The sequence below is a fragment of the Pezoporus wallicus genome, unplaced genomic scaffold, assembly GCF_028554395.1.
Source record: "Pezoporus wallicus isolate ANWC-B61680 ecotype Strahan unplaced genomic scaffold, APGP_CSIRO_Pwel_v1 contig_2439, whole genome shotgun sequence".
Classification (NCBI taxonomy): Eukaryota; Metazoa; Chordata; class Aves; order Psittaciformes; family Psittacidae; genus Pezoporus; species Pezoporus wallicus.
In genome coordinates, this window is record NW_026638501.1 from 1,155,169 (window position 1) to 1,168,535 (window position 13,367).

General features: G+C 44.2%; 1 protein-coding gene across 10 annotated transcripts in view; it reads left to right on the forward strand.

Annotated features, from left to right (window-relative positions):
- Window positions 1–435: 435 nt before the first annotated feature.
- EPHA5 (EPH receptor A5) overlaps window positions 436–13,367 on the forward strand; it is a 197,853-nt gene continuing 184,921 nt past the window's right edge. For 6 of the 10 annotated variants that reach the window (XM_057411047.1, XM_057411052.1, XM_057411048.1 and 3 more), the window contains exon 1: window positions 436–707. In XM_057411047.1, the coding sequence (XP_057267030.1) occupies window positions 581–707 (127 nt within the window). In that variant the 5' untranslated portion in view covers window positions 436–580. The remainder of the gene's footprint in view (window positions 708–13,367) is intronic. The other 4 variants (XM_057411054.1, XM_057411057.1, XM_057411055.1 and 1 more) reach the window with 2 other exon arrangements.

Sequence of the window (13,367 nt, forward strand, 5' to 3'; positions counted from 1 at the left end):
ATGGAGTTTCTGTCATTTTTCCTTTCCTGGCCGCGGACGAGCCTTCTGCTCACGTTTGCCCACTCTGTGAAATCGCGGCTTCCCCGTCTCTGTGGGCTGACAGAGGATGGCGGCTAAGCTTTTGGGACCGTAACCGCTGGCTGTTGCGAGGAGCATCGGGGCTCCCCGATTCCCTTCGGCGGGCTCCCTGGAGCCCGAGGGACGCCACGCAGGGACAGCGCTACTGCCCGCTGTCCCGGACGCGCAGCGCGGGTCTAGGCTGAGATGCCGCATTCCAGGTGTGGTTCCCGCTGCGCCCCGGGGCTCCGTGAAGCGCGGCGGGCGCCGTTCCCCGTGCGGGGACGGCGAGGAAAACAACGACGACGGGGGCTGCTGCCGCAGGTCCGCCCCGTCGGGGGCGTCTCCGCGGCGGCGCGGGGCCTCCTCCCCCATCCCCGCCTCCCGGTTCCCCAGTCGCGCCGGGCGCTGGACGGGAGCGGAGCGTAGAGGAGCTGTGCTGTCAGCTCGCCCCGTCCCGAGCCGACCCTAGCGGGCAGCGCCGGCGGGGGAGCCGCAGCCTCATGTGCTGAGGGAAGGCGGGATGGGGCCGCGGGGAGCCGGCGGCTGGTCTGGCACCGCCGGAGCGCCGGCTCCCGGTTGGACGTGCCTCCTGCCGCTGCTGCTGTGCGCCGTGCTCCGGAGTCTGCTGGCCAGCCCCGGCAGCGAGGGTGAGCGGGGACGGGGCGGCCGGACCGTCGGGGCAGAGCCCACAGAGAAGGGGGGCTGTCCGGCGGTGGGCTGGTTCGGGCTTATGTGACTCGGTTTCTGAACATTCATGGGGAGGTGAAGGGGGCTCTGCTCCCGGGGAGGCGGATTCCGCGCCGGGAGAAGGGGGCGATACTGGTCGATGGGGTTGGGGGTCCCGGGAAAGGGTGGCGGCTGCTTGTGGGAGCGGCAGCGCTGCCTCAGTGTATGCCCAGATTCCTTGACATGGGCGGATTTTGCAGTGGTTTGGGTTTGGGTTTTTTTGGGGAGAGGGAGGGTGGAAAGAGACGCAGCAGTACTGTATAGGTGCCGCTGCATGGGGACGTTTGCACGGGTGGGTTCGCATGGCCGGGCTTCCTAGTGGTTTGCGCAGGGGGAGTTGCACAGGTACATTCGTGCGGGTGGTTTTGCAGGGCTTTGCACGGGTCGGGCTGCACGGCTGTAACCGCAGGGCTTCGCACAGGGGAGCTCGCACGGGCATGGGGGTTTGCGGTGCTGCGCGCAGGCGGAGCGGGGCTCGGTGGGACCGGGCCGGTGGCGGCTGCCGCTGGGGAGCCCTGCAAGCGCTGGCCGCAGTGCGCTTACTTCGTGCCTTGAAATACATGTATAAAAAGGAGAGGAATCAGCGGAGGTGCCGGTATTTAGCCCGCAACGCAGCGGAGCGCGGCCGCTAGGGATGGTTTTTTTTTGGTACGTTTGATCTCTGTGAAGCCAATAGCCAAGACCATGCCCAGGCTCCTTGCCTGGCAGGGTACTTCCAGACTTTAAAACTGGACTATGTTTTTTCCCCTCTCTACTTGATGTGGGCACTGCTTGGGGCTTTTTTGTTATTATTTTTGGATCCGTGGGCAAGCTGTGGTGTGAAAGCAATGGATGGAGAAGTTCAGTATCTGAAGGGGATGCCGGCGGCTCGTAGCAGGCTGGCTTGCTGAGGCACCGTAATTATTGCTGAAACTCCTTTAGAGGGAGGAGGTGTGCAGGGTCTGATATAGCAAAACCGTACCAGAATTTCAAGTGTGTGGCCTGAGGTAAGCAGCTAGCTGTAATTTGTTTTGGAGAGCGAGAATAATGTGAATCACAGTTTTCTTTCAAAAAAAGTGCAGAGGAAGGGGAAAATACAGTTCCTCTATGTGTGAAGTTATCCAACGCTCAGGAAGTGCATTGGTTCAGGGGACGGTAGAAGTGGCTTTGCCTTGGTTAGATAACGGTGGGCCCAATCCTTCTGCTCCTATGAGATTTTGGAGGTTTTCACCCGTGGGAGGTGGTGTAGATGCTTCTGAAGGGCTTTCCCTTGTTACTTGCTTCCTGGAAGGGATTATGTCCTGTGTACTCTGGATACCTGCTGAGAGACCGGCAGATGCTCCAAGCCCTGTCTCAGTCATCTTTGCCAGATCTTGGAAAATCTGGATAGTGCTGAGAGTCAGTGGGACTTTTGGCTGAGCATGGAGGTGTCTCTGCCCGTGACCAGGCAACATTAGAATAGGATTCACTCGATAGGAGACAGTACTGGAAAGCATTAATGAAGCTGCCTAACAAGGGGGGTTTAGTGGCATCTTTATGGGGAGGTTGCAGGAGAATATTACAATAATGATGAGCAGCATGAGCGCTTGCTTTGTGGTCTCTCTCCCCCTACTTTTCTTGCTGTTACTCTGTTTCTTTAGTAAATGCAAAACTAAAAGACTTCAGATAGGAGGGGTCTGACTCTGGACCTGAACTTATTCAATAATCACTGTCCTTTGCTGTTAGCAGATTTATCTGTAAACAAGCATTATTTGACAAGTGCTTCTCACAGCATGTCTCTTTTGCCAATTACTACTGAATCGCTCTGCTCTGGGAACGGCTCACCCTGCAGTACGTGAAGTCTAATGCATGAGAAACCTGAGCTGCTGAAGTCTGCCTGCCTAGCTGTATGCCACTGACACTTGTCATGAATTTGGGCTTGAAAAATTCAGTTTGGCCGCTTCTGGGCTCTGATGAGAAAGATCCTCCCCTGGGGTTAGTTGTCATATTCAGCTGGTTAGGAACTTTACTTTTGCTTGGGTGGAGGTAGCCGTCTTAGACCTGTTAATAATATCTTCAAAAATCAGTGGTATTGTTTTTTCTGGGTTTTGTGTTTTATTATCCCTCATCTTACTCACCATGGTTAAACAGCTAGCCAATACGCTGTTCTGTGTAGGTGTGTAACATATATGTAGGTGCATGAAGAATAACAAGTTCTCATAATTACTTTTTTCTTTAACCCTGTATTACATTATTTTACTTTTCAAAATCTCACCATAATACACAGTGACTTTGTAGCATAAGATATATGCAGGTAACAATTCACAGTGCATGGTTCTCTGTTTTACCCTCCAGCGGAGGGACACTTAGGGGAAAAGACTTTAAAAATCTAGGTAAGGATTTCTGGGAGGAGGGAAAAGAAGGTAAATTCAGTGCTAAAAAACCCAGTGCTTGGGTTCTTTAGTGTGGAAATAGCTTTTTGCGAGGGCAGCTGAATTTCAGAAGCTCCTGCCATTTTTTTTCTGGGGAATTATCAAGTGCCCAGCATGTATCATAAGCCTGGTCACCTTCATAGGTAACTTCAGTTATAGATAGAAGGATATACGTTAGGAAAATGGATTTATATTTTTTTCAGGTTTTCCTCTAACAGAGAAATAAAACAAATTTTTATATCTCAGTTTATATGTTAACAGCAAAACATATTTCATGCATTTTCAATTATGGTTTAGCCTTTGTTTTCAACTCTTTATCAGAGTTCATTGATTAAAACCAGAGATTTCCGTCTTCCCTTTGACTACTTCTACAAATGCAGGAATTAGTCACAAAAAAAAATGTTCCAAAGAGTATAGCATAAGTATTACACTATTTCCAAGTGCCCTTATTTAGGAAGTGCATCATTGCTGTAAAATGAATCCCCTATGATAACAGGGTGTGAGAGGCGAGCCCTGCAGTATGCGACTGGGCTTCCTGTACCTCCTCTGGTTTGAAAGTGTGTGTGTTTTAAGTCTTTCTATTGTAGGTACTGGAGTTTGGGAAGTGGTTTGTATAAATTATTTACATAAAACATAGAATGAAGACACACAGCACACACCCCCTCACAGGTTCATAATTTGTTATGCATCACCTGTGGCTTTGGATTTGTTTGCAGATCTCATTTGGATGGCACCCAGATGACCTTAAAAAGTGTCATGCAGGCTAATTATTAAAATAGTGGAGTAAGTTATAGCTGATTGCTTGTAACAAAGTAACTCCACAACACATTTGTGTAATTGTCATTAAATGCATAGTATATTTCATTTTAGGGCTTTTCAGTAGAAGTAAGTGCTGATGGGACAGTGCTATAACAATTAAGTATATTGTTAAGAGAATAAAAGAAATACAGTTTGAAATAATGACATTGACCTAAATAGACAAAGGCTCGAAAGACAAAATGAGTCTTCGTAATGTGCTGTATTTAAGATCAGAAGGATATTCTTTAGTTACAAACTTATGCATTTGTTCCTCTTCCTGATAATTCTTCCAATCTTTTTTGAAGCTTCCTTTATCCTAATGTATCGTTTTTATTTTGAATGAATGAATAAATGACTGCAATTAAAGGGGTGGGTCTGGTGCAGGCAAAAATAAAGGAAGGTTTTAATTTGCAGATTATTCTTTCTGGAGCCTGGAATGAGCCTACCTGTTCTGTGTGTTACTTGTGTGTTGTTTCATACTGGCATATAATTTTGGTGTTGTGGCACACTGGATAAGTATATATTTAGGTATAACATCACAATGTTTATCTTTAATCAGTGAATGAAGTCTTTTTGAGGGAGTTATTTTTCATATATTTAATAGAAGCAGGTGTGAAAATGATTCTAATTTTCATATCAATGTACTTCAATTAGACTAATGCTTCAGGTAAAAATACACACGAGCTGAACATTTTGCTCATTACTTTGCTTCTGGTAGCTTGTCTTTGTATATCATGTATTCACACAGCAATTGCGTTTTGTGTAATTATGTAGGAACTAAGTACTGCTAGCATGCCTATCCGTGTGTATGCAGAACAGGTAAGTTTGGACACCTTTCAGTCTGCTCACAATGCTTTGTAAGGGTGCTTTGAGGAGTTACCTGTTCTTCATTTTGTAAATTGGAATGGTTCCTGGTGTGCTTTCTGTGATAGCAGAGCATAGCCTCAGTGCTGTGTGTTTATTTTATTCACAGGAGTAATCCCATTAACTTTTAAATTTACTGCAGTGGATTTACTGGTATGAGGAGGACAGCTCATGCCTAATGGTCTTTTTGGGATCAGTCTGATGTGTGATGTATGGCTTTTCAGGAGGTTTAGAATGACTCAATCATGGCTTTAAAATGGAAACTGCTGTCCTTTTAACAGTAAAACAACATTTGAAATGCAGCAGTTTTAAGTATATGACTAAAAGCATTAGTGCCTAATGACACATGTTTAGAAAAAGGGAAATAAACAATAGCAATGATTGACTCCAAGATAGTACCTGTTTCCTTTTGAAGCTTATTTTAAAAATTGTAATAAACAGTGGGAAACAGGCAAATTGTCTTAAACAGAACCACTGACAGTGCCTATAGTATCGTAAATGTTGACACCATAATTTGATGTATAAAGAAGCTATTTGCACATCAATCTACAGATGGGTAAACTACCAGGTACCATGGGAAAAAAGAAAGTTAGTGGGCTTGTCTAACAGCTTCTTCCCTCTCCTCTGTTAACTCTCGCACCATTACCTCACTTTTTAGCTCCAGTATACAGTCTATTTCCATGTTTGCTGTTCTCTTTCTGTTAAATAAGTGAACAAAATCTCGCCTATAAAGAAGTGTTTATTCTTTGCATTAAAATACAGTGTTTTGCATCAGGCTCTGGGGGATTGCAGGCAGGATCAGGATTTAATAAAATCTGTCAGAAATTGCAAAGCTGGAAGAGTTTATTATGTGTGCCTTGTTCTCTGATCTTGCAGGTTTTATGCTTTACTGTTTTGAGGGTTTCTGTGCTGCTTCTGCAGGAATTCTTGTTCCCAGCACGTGCTGAGGTAGCACAGAGCCCTTCACCTTGTGCTGAGATTGCTCAGCTCAGCTGATTTTAGGGTCTTGAGCAGAAGTAGGGCTGTTAGATGTCCCCGGTCTTTTTTACTTTTACTCAGTTCCTGTTAGTGCACAGGAATGTATATTCTTGAATAGAGATGACCTTTAAACATTGCTCAGGGGTGTTAGGGATGTGAGACCCTACTCCAGAGTAAAAAGAAAACAAACTCTTGCTTATTTTTTTCTCACTTCCTCCTTAGGAAGTAAATTGAAATCTGTATGTAGCGTAAGGCCAAAATGAGATGTAAAGAAAGCCCCAGATGCACACAGATTAGTCACTTTGTGGAAGCACCAAATTTCTTGGTTATTAAGTACTCACTTCTATGGAGGAAAGGGTATTCAGTGAGGCTCTTCAGCAGATACTCAGCCTACCATGTGATAAAAGGTAAAAAAAAATAAATCTCATGCTTATAATAAAACATCTAAACACATAATTGAGATATTGGTCATAAGTGCACCTTTCTCAGTGACTAACTGCTGGTGAGAGATGGGGCCTCATTTCAACTGGGATGGGCTTGAGCTAAGTGTTTTTCTTAGAGAACGTTGAAGATTTACTGTGTTAATGATTGCATTGGACAGAACAATATTTTTATAACTTACTCTTTACTAAACTCATTTTCTTTGATCTTTGTAAAATTGCAGTGTGTTTTAAAAGCTATTAGAGAATCTTTTTTTTTTCCTTTGAAAATATATTTTGTTCATAAGATGTCCCTCGTTTTTGGCACAGGCAGAATGGAGAGATGGATTGTCCTCTGTGTTGCACATTGCTCTGCAACTGGCTGGACATTGAGGTGAAAGGTTTCGTGGAGGTGAAAGGGTTTGTTGCCGCAGTTGTTTTCACAGCCTTCTGTATTAGCAAACTTAAGCACTGCCCTTCAGTAGCTTAGGTGTCTCAAGGGATTTGTTACCCTTTTAGTTGTCTGTTTGACCTATTGTATCTCTTACAGTCTCAATTTTGGTATTTGCTGTGGCTTTAGCCAATGCGGTGTCTGAGCCTGTCTGAAGGTTTAATGTGCTTATCCTCTTGGAGGTAGAAAGCAATTATCCCTGTCTTCTGCAAGGAAGCTAGTCAAGAGGGGACAGTTGGGAGGAGATGGGAACGTTGCGATTCACAGCACTTGTGGGTGTGGGAAGTGATGGGTGGGTGCTTGTAGACGTGCAGTGGCATGTTGACTGCTGTGGACAAGTGTGGTGGGACCTGCAGGCTGCCCTGAGCTGTGTGTTTGAGCATGGCCTTCTTCTTCTGCCTTGCAAAGAGGACTAAAGATGCTTTGGGTCAGAGTAATTGCCATGGAAGCATGCTGTGACTGTCTCACTGAGAGAGTTGCTTGTGCAGAAACACCCTCTTTTATCTCCCTCTTTGCTGGTATTTGAATTGTGCAGGAAGTTTGTTAGGAGGACTTTGACCAGGGAGAGCTATTCTGGTGACCCCTAGTCGGAAGGATGAGTTGTCTGCAGGAGACGGTGATATAGCATGTACTATCACAGCAGATCGAGGAATACCTGTGTGAGCTGGTCTGGCAGCCCTAAGGGAGAAGGTAACTCTTGCCTCTTGTCTTATCCCAGCAAGCTCCTGAGCATCAGCAGGGTTACAGCTGGTATGCTTTTGAACAAACCATGCCCCTGCCACAGCTGGGTGCTTCTAGGTTTAGGTGGCTGTGTAGCAGATAATTGAAGCTGTAGGAGAGAGGGCACAGCCCTTGAGCTCGCAGGTTTTCATGCCAGCTACTTCATTTTGGTGCAGGGGGCAGTACTGAAGCGTCTTGCCAAGTTCTTAACTTCTGGGTTCTGTAACCTGGATCACTTAATGTTAGAAAGAGGTCAGGCCAACCAGTCTGAACTTTCTAATTCTCTGAGGGGATAGAGAAACACCTGGGAGGAAATTAATTATTCAGTATCAGTAATGTGCAATTCGTGATGGTTCTGGGTGGACTTGTATCACTTTTGAAGTTGTGCCCCAGACCAGTGTAACTACTTGGTGAAATTATCTGCATCCTTGCCTTTGCAAGTTAATTTCTGAAAAAACCCTGGCCATTTTGGTTTATCCATCTTTGCTTTCCTAATATTTACACACTACCTTTTTAAAATGTGTTGGCAATGTGCTGTTCCCCCTAGCAACCTCCATCCTCTTCCCTCAACAGAAATAAGAAGGGATAAACTGTCAACCCCCTGAAAAGCTGATAGATCATCTTAAACATTTTTTTTTCCCCTACCAAATGCTATCTAAGCATTATGTCAGTTCCTTTTTTTATCCTTTAGTGAGCTCAGTGGCAGCAGAGTAGTCATTATTGTCAACCGGAAGGCTTTATTGGTGCTGGACAGTGAGGTCTTGCAAGTCCACTGGTAGTGAAAGCTGACAGCCTTGACAGGTCTGGATGTGTCTGTCACAGATTTCTTTCCTTTAGTTATATGCATAACAGAATTTGTTCACCATGTCTTTTAGGATACCTTTTAGGAATGGAGACTGTATTAGTTTTAGCTGGTAATGCTCGGATTTAGGGAAGAAGGTGAGATGTCACCTCAGCACGTGTTTTGATTGCCCTGGGAAGCTATTGGGAATTTTAGGGCTTGACTTTATGTGTGTGTTTAATAAGGTGCTTGCTTAAAGTAGGGTCTTTAAGAAACTGCGTCCATCAATGGATTGCAGTGGCTGGAGACCCTGGGTCTGCAGGCAATGCTGGTATTTTGTTTCTTCATACAGGCTGGTTGTCAGGTTGTTCATTGCAGGTGCTGCTTGTATCCTGCTTTCAGTGGAAGCTGCTGCTTCATTCTTACTGACAGAATGTTACTTGCCCAGATGGTTTCCCCAAAAGATTTGTGCTGTGGCCAGGTCAGAGGTCAATTCTAGTGGTACAGTGTTGTTTGCACTGGATCTTATGAGTGGGACTGGAAGTATTTTACTAGCTTTCTTCACAGTGAATAAATAATTTTGAATTACGTGGTGATTTTGGGTGGGAATGGGTGTGTTTGCCATTTAAAAAGAAAAAAAAGGCAAACCGGACTGAAGTTTTTAAGTTTTCAGGCATTTTGATTTCAGGCTAATAATCTCTTGAGCTTCTGCTTTAAGTTATGTATGGTGGGAAGACCAAACAACTGCCTCTTGTGCAGGTGCTTGTAAAGAACTGAGTCCGGTTGTCGACGTGGCTGTGTGTCCCAGTTCCTGGTGCTACAGCTGGTGCTGTGCCTGTTGGGGAAAAAAATGCTGCCAACCCAAAGAATTTTGTCAAAGTGCAGTATTGCACCCCCATAAGCAGTGTGTTCAAACAAATTACAGACGTAATGAAGAAATTACTGGATAAAATTCTCTAGCTGATGTTATGATTGCAGTTGTCCATCTGGCCTTAAAAACCTATTAATCTCTGATGCAGATTCTAGTGTTTTGGCTCTTGCTATAAAAGAGAATCATGAGAAAACTTGGAGCAGAATGAAGCCAACATAATAAAATATAAATCTGCAGTTAATATTAGTTTGCTAGTTCATTAAGTAGTGTATATTTTCTTCCTCCAGTGGGCCATAAATAATAGGTACTGCTACAGCTTGCACTCTGCTGTAGCTTGTTTCCACTGATGGAAATGTTTCAGAGGTTCTTGCCTGTGTGTGTTGTGTTTGGTCCCAACTCAGTGAAGTTAATTAATACAAAATGTCTGCTCCCTGATGGCTTTGATTTCTTTTAAGAGTTTGGGTTTTTTGGTTGTTTTTGTTTTCCTGGATTATTTTTGACTGTCACTCGTTGGAGTGCATTGGATTTATACTTTTTGAAGAAATACTTGGCACATCAGGGAAAATGGTTGGAAAATGAATGGCAACAATACTGCAATAAAACCAGTGAGGATTTATGAAGCAGGAAAACTCATGATGAAGAGTCCTCTGCAGTTAGTGTGTCTTGGTAGTGCTGTGAACTCCGGGAGTGCATGAGAAAGAATGGGGGAGGTATGCAGTGTCAGGAGGAATCAGCTCTGTTAATGATGTGTTTGGCAGCTATACCCCTGTGTTGGGCAGAGGAAAGAGAAGGAGAGCAGGGGAATGAAGCTTGGTAGAAAACCTGTGATGCTATTCAGGAGACCTCCCAATAAGAGTTGGGTACAAAGTGCTGCTGTCACATCTTGTCATGTTCCTTGACACCCATTCAGCAGAGTGTTTCACCTAATGTTTAATTGGCAGTGTGTGAGTGTTCCCATGAGAGGTTTCTCACAAGTACTTTAAACGTAGTTGGTCCCATAAGCTATGGTCATGCCTGTGGGTACTTGATGTAGCTCCGGCCTTCCCATGGGTGGCTGCATCCTGCAGAGTGCTATGTGAAGGGGGCCAGGGGCTGCAGAAGGAACCTTGAGGAGGATGCAGAAGCACTTGATTCACATTTTTTTTTTGTCACATGGGAGTTCAGATTGAGGCTACCTAAAACAATGTTCATATTCCTGTTCAATTTGTAACAAATATATTAGACCAGAGTTTTGCTTCATTTGCTTAAAATATTAGAAATCATGTGATGTTTGAAATATTTATGCAGGCTTTAAGGAAGGTTTCTTCTGTTTGTTTTGTGATGGAAACTGTGCTTATAGGGTATTGATTTGCTCAAAGAGGATGTTCCTGTCCTCCTGTTTTAGGTGTGTTTTAGTGAAATAAGATTCTTACGGTTTTACAGCTTCATGGCATGAACTCCATCAGCTTTTGCTATTCTGATCATTTTGCCAGTTCTGGAGCAATTTTTCAGGATAAATTTTGGTAAAGTGTGCCCTGTGATAGGCTGTAGCATGCAAATGATGCTACTGAAAAGCAGGACTACTCCAATGCATAAGGATTTAGCAGAAATCCTCTCAAAGACCGTGGCAACCCAGGAGAGTTCAATCTTTTGTACGCCTGCAGGGATTTTCCTGTAACGTGAGCAATGAAGGTTTTTCTGGAAGATCCTTACATACTGAAATGGCAGGAGGGTGTGTTGCTGGTAGGGTCAAAAGTGCTCAGTAGTTTAGACTGTTGGTAGGGCTTTTTTTATTTATTCCCCCAGATCATTTCCCTTTTTCTCCTCCTGTCCCTCATTTGAAATTGCAGTGAAGAAGCTGATTATGCTCCAATGGCATGGCCAAAACAGAAGTCCATGGATAAGTGGCTTGTACTTCAGGCATTGTATCATTATGACAAACACGTCCTGCTTTTGCCTAATACTGCCACATGGCACTGTGTTAGATATCTGTGTCGGATGGTGTACTTTGCTGTGTACGCAGCAATATTGGTTTAGGTGAATGGTGAATACCATCAGCCCTGGTATTTTCTGTGCTTCTTGCAGCCATGGTGAAGCTGCTAAATGTTGGCTGTATGAATGTGACAGGGATGTTTGAGTAAAAATCTATATCCAGTCTCCTTGTCGGCAATTCCCGAGTGAAAAGCACACTGTTAATTTACCAGCTAGAGATCAGGCCAAAGTTTTAGATCACTTCTGGTTTTATTGTGATTTGATTGCTCACCTGTAGTAACCAGCCTGTCTGAGAACAAGAGTGTATGCCAATTCCCTGGGCTATTCTGTATTAAAAAAGAAAAAAGACTATGGTATAACTTTAGACTTAATCATCATTTACCCTACCCTGAAGGCATAGAAATTAATGATGATATAGATCTGCGTGGCTATGTGTTCCCCTTGACTGAGCATTAGAAATAATTAGGGCTTGTGGGATGGATGCACTGATGGTGGAGATGAGCAGAAAACATTTGCTGCTGTGTGTATGTGCCTCTTCCAAGTTTGCTGGCAAAGATACAGGTTACGTGTGTGCTTATGGGCTCTGCGGTTTCTTGCTTGTTTGTTGAGACATAGCTAGCTAGTGCTGAGGAAAAAGAAAGTGGGAATAAGTGAGATCTGTTGTTCTGGAGGGTTTTAAGATTATGAGCCAAGCAGAGCTGCTAGCGACTTCTGGAGAGATTTCTTCAGTGTAAGCATTCCTGCACTGAGTCCTACTGAGTACAGCTCTGGGTTATGACTGTGGAGTATCTACAGCATTGGGACTGCCCCAGGAGTCGTAAGCTATACAGAAGCTGGCAGTAGACCTCTTGAAGTGTGGAAGCCTCAAGTATGTAATTGGAGGCTTTCCTGAATTACCTCCTTCAGTGACCTGAATGTTTGGATCAGTTGGTTATTACCATACCCAAATGCGTGCTGATAGTCATCACAAGTCGGATGGGGACAAAGTGGTTTTGCTGCTCTGGAGAAAACCTCTGGTCTCTTTCTTGCTGTGGCTTGAGTGAAAGCCAGTTTCAGGGTTTTTATTTGAGTGCATAAAAGCCTTGTCTCTTCTCAAGTAGCCATGCAATGAATTATGGAAGCATCTTTTTGGGATGGTGGCAACCCTTCTATAAAGTCTCTGCTAAAATGGTTTCCTCTGTGTTGCAGGTACTGATTTTAGATGCTGTTTTCCCACCGTTTCTTCCCCAACCTGGCCAATCTACATTTATTTTTTTTTATGATATCTATTTCAGCAAGAATGTTGCTTGTGCTAGGCTGGAAAGCGGTGGGAAGAGAGTTTGTGCCAAGTCTGCATGGACTCGTGTAGTGGGACTGTGTGCTGGTGGCCTCTCTGGCAGGGCCGGATGGAAAGGCTGCCTGTGTGTCCCAAAAGCGTTGGTAGCGCCATCACCCTGTGTGGAGAGCTCTTGCAGCTGGGCTATTAAAGGAGCCATGCCTTTGGAGAGGGGGTGCCGGGACTCTAGCCTGATTCAAGGCTGAACCTAGGTGGGACTGGGAGTTGGCAATGATGCAAGTAAAGGACAGATGTACTGGCAATGACTGGGTAGGGTACTGATGGAGAAGATGCAGATACCTTGTATCTAGATGAAACAGTGGTAATTTGTGTTTACATCAGAATTTTGGGCATTTTCACAGCACAAATGCACATGGTCCTTACAGGCAATTTAGAATAACTGCTGGCTAAATATATTCCTGGCAGATCAATGTAGTGTGGTATTTTAGAAGATACACTATGAAAGCAGTCCTGGGCAGAAGCATATGGAACAGACTTAGGCCCCCCAGAGTTGTGTGGGCTGTGCTAGGAGCCCCTCCATTGCGGAGTAGCCTGAGCACAGGAGGAGCTTAAAGTCACTTGTTGCCTTTTGTCTTTCTGGTATGTGAATTTTGGGTTACTGTGCCACACCTGTCAAAAGGTGTATCCAGTCCTCTCCCATTTATTTTTATTCTATGCATAATTCTACTACAATAAGGGAGGAACTGAGTCTTTTCTAACTGGAGATTCAGTATTCAGTTCTGCTGGCTGACTCACCGCTAGGAAGATTCCCACTGACTTGAGTTAGAGCTGAATGGGTTGTATTATCTTTTCATATGCAGAAAATTATTTTGAAATTGAAGTTAATAACTGCAATTTTAAAATTGTCATTGATAGCAAGATAATACAATATTTAGTTGTATCTTGTTATTTTTATGATCTGATGCCTGAATGAAACATTTTTTCTTTTTTTTTAATTAGCATGTTATGAAGAAGTTTGTGGCATCAAACACACCATCTAATTACATTCATTAGTAGCATCTC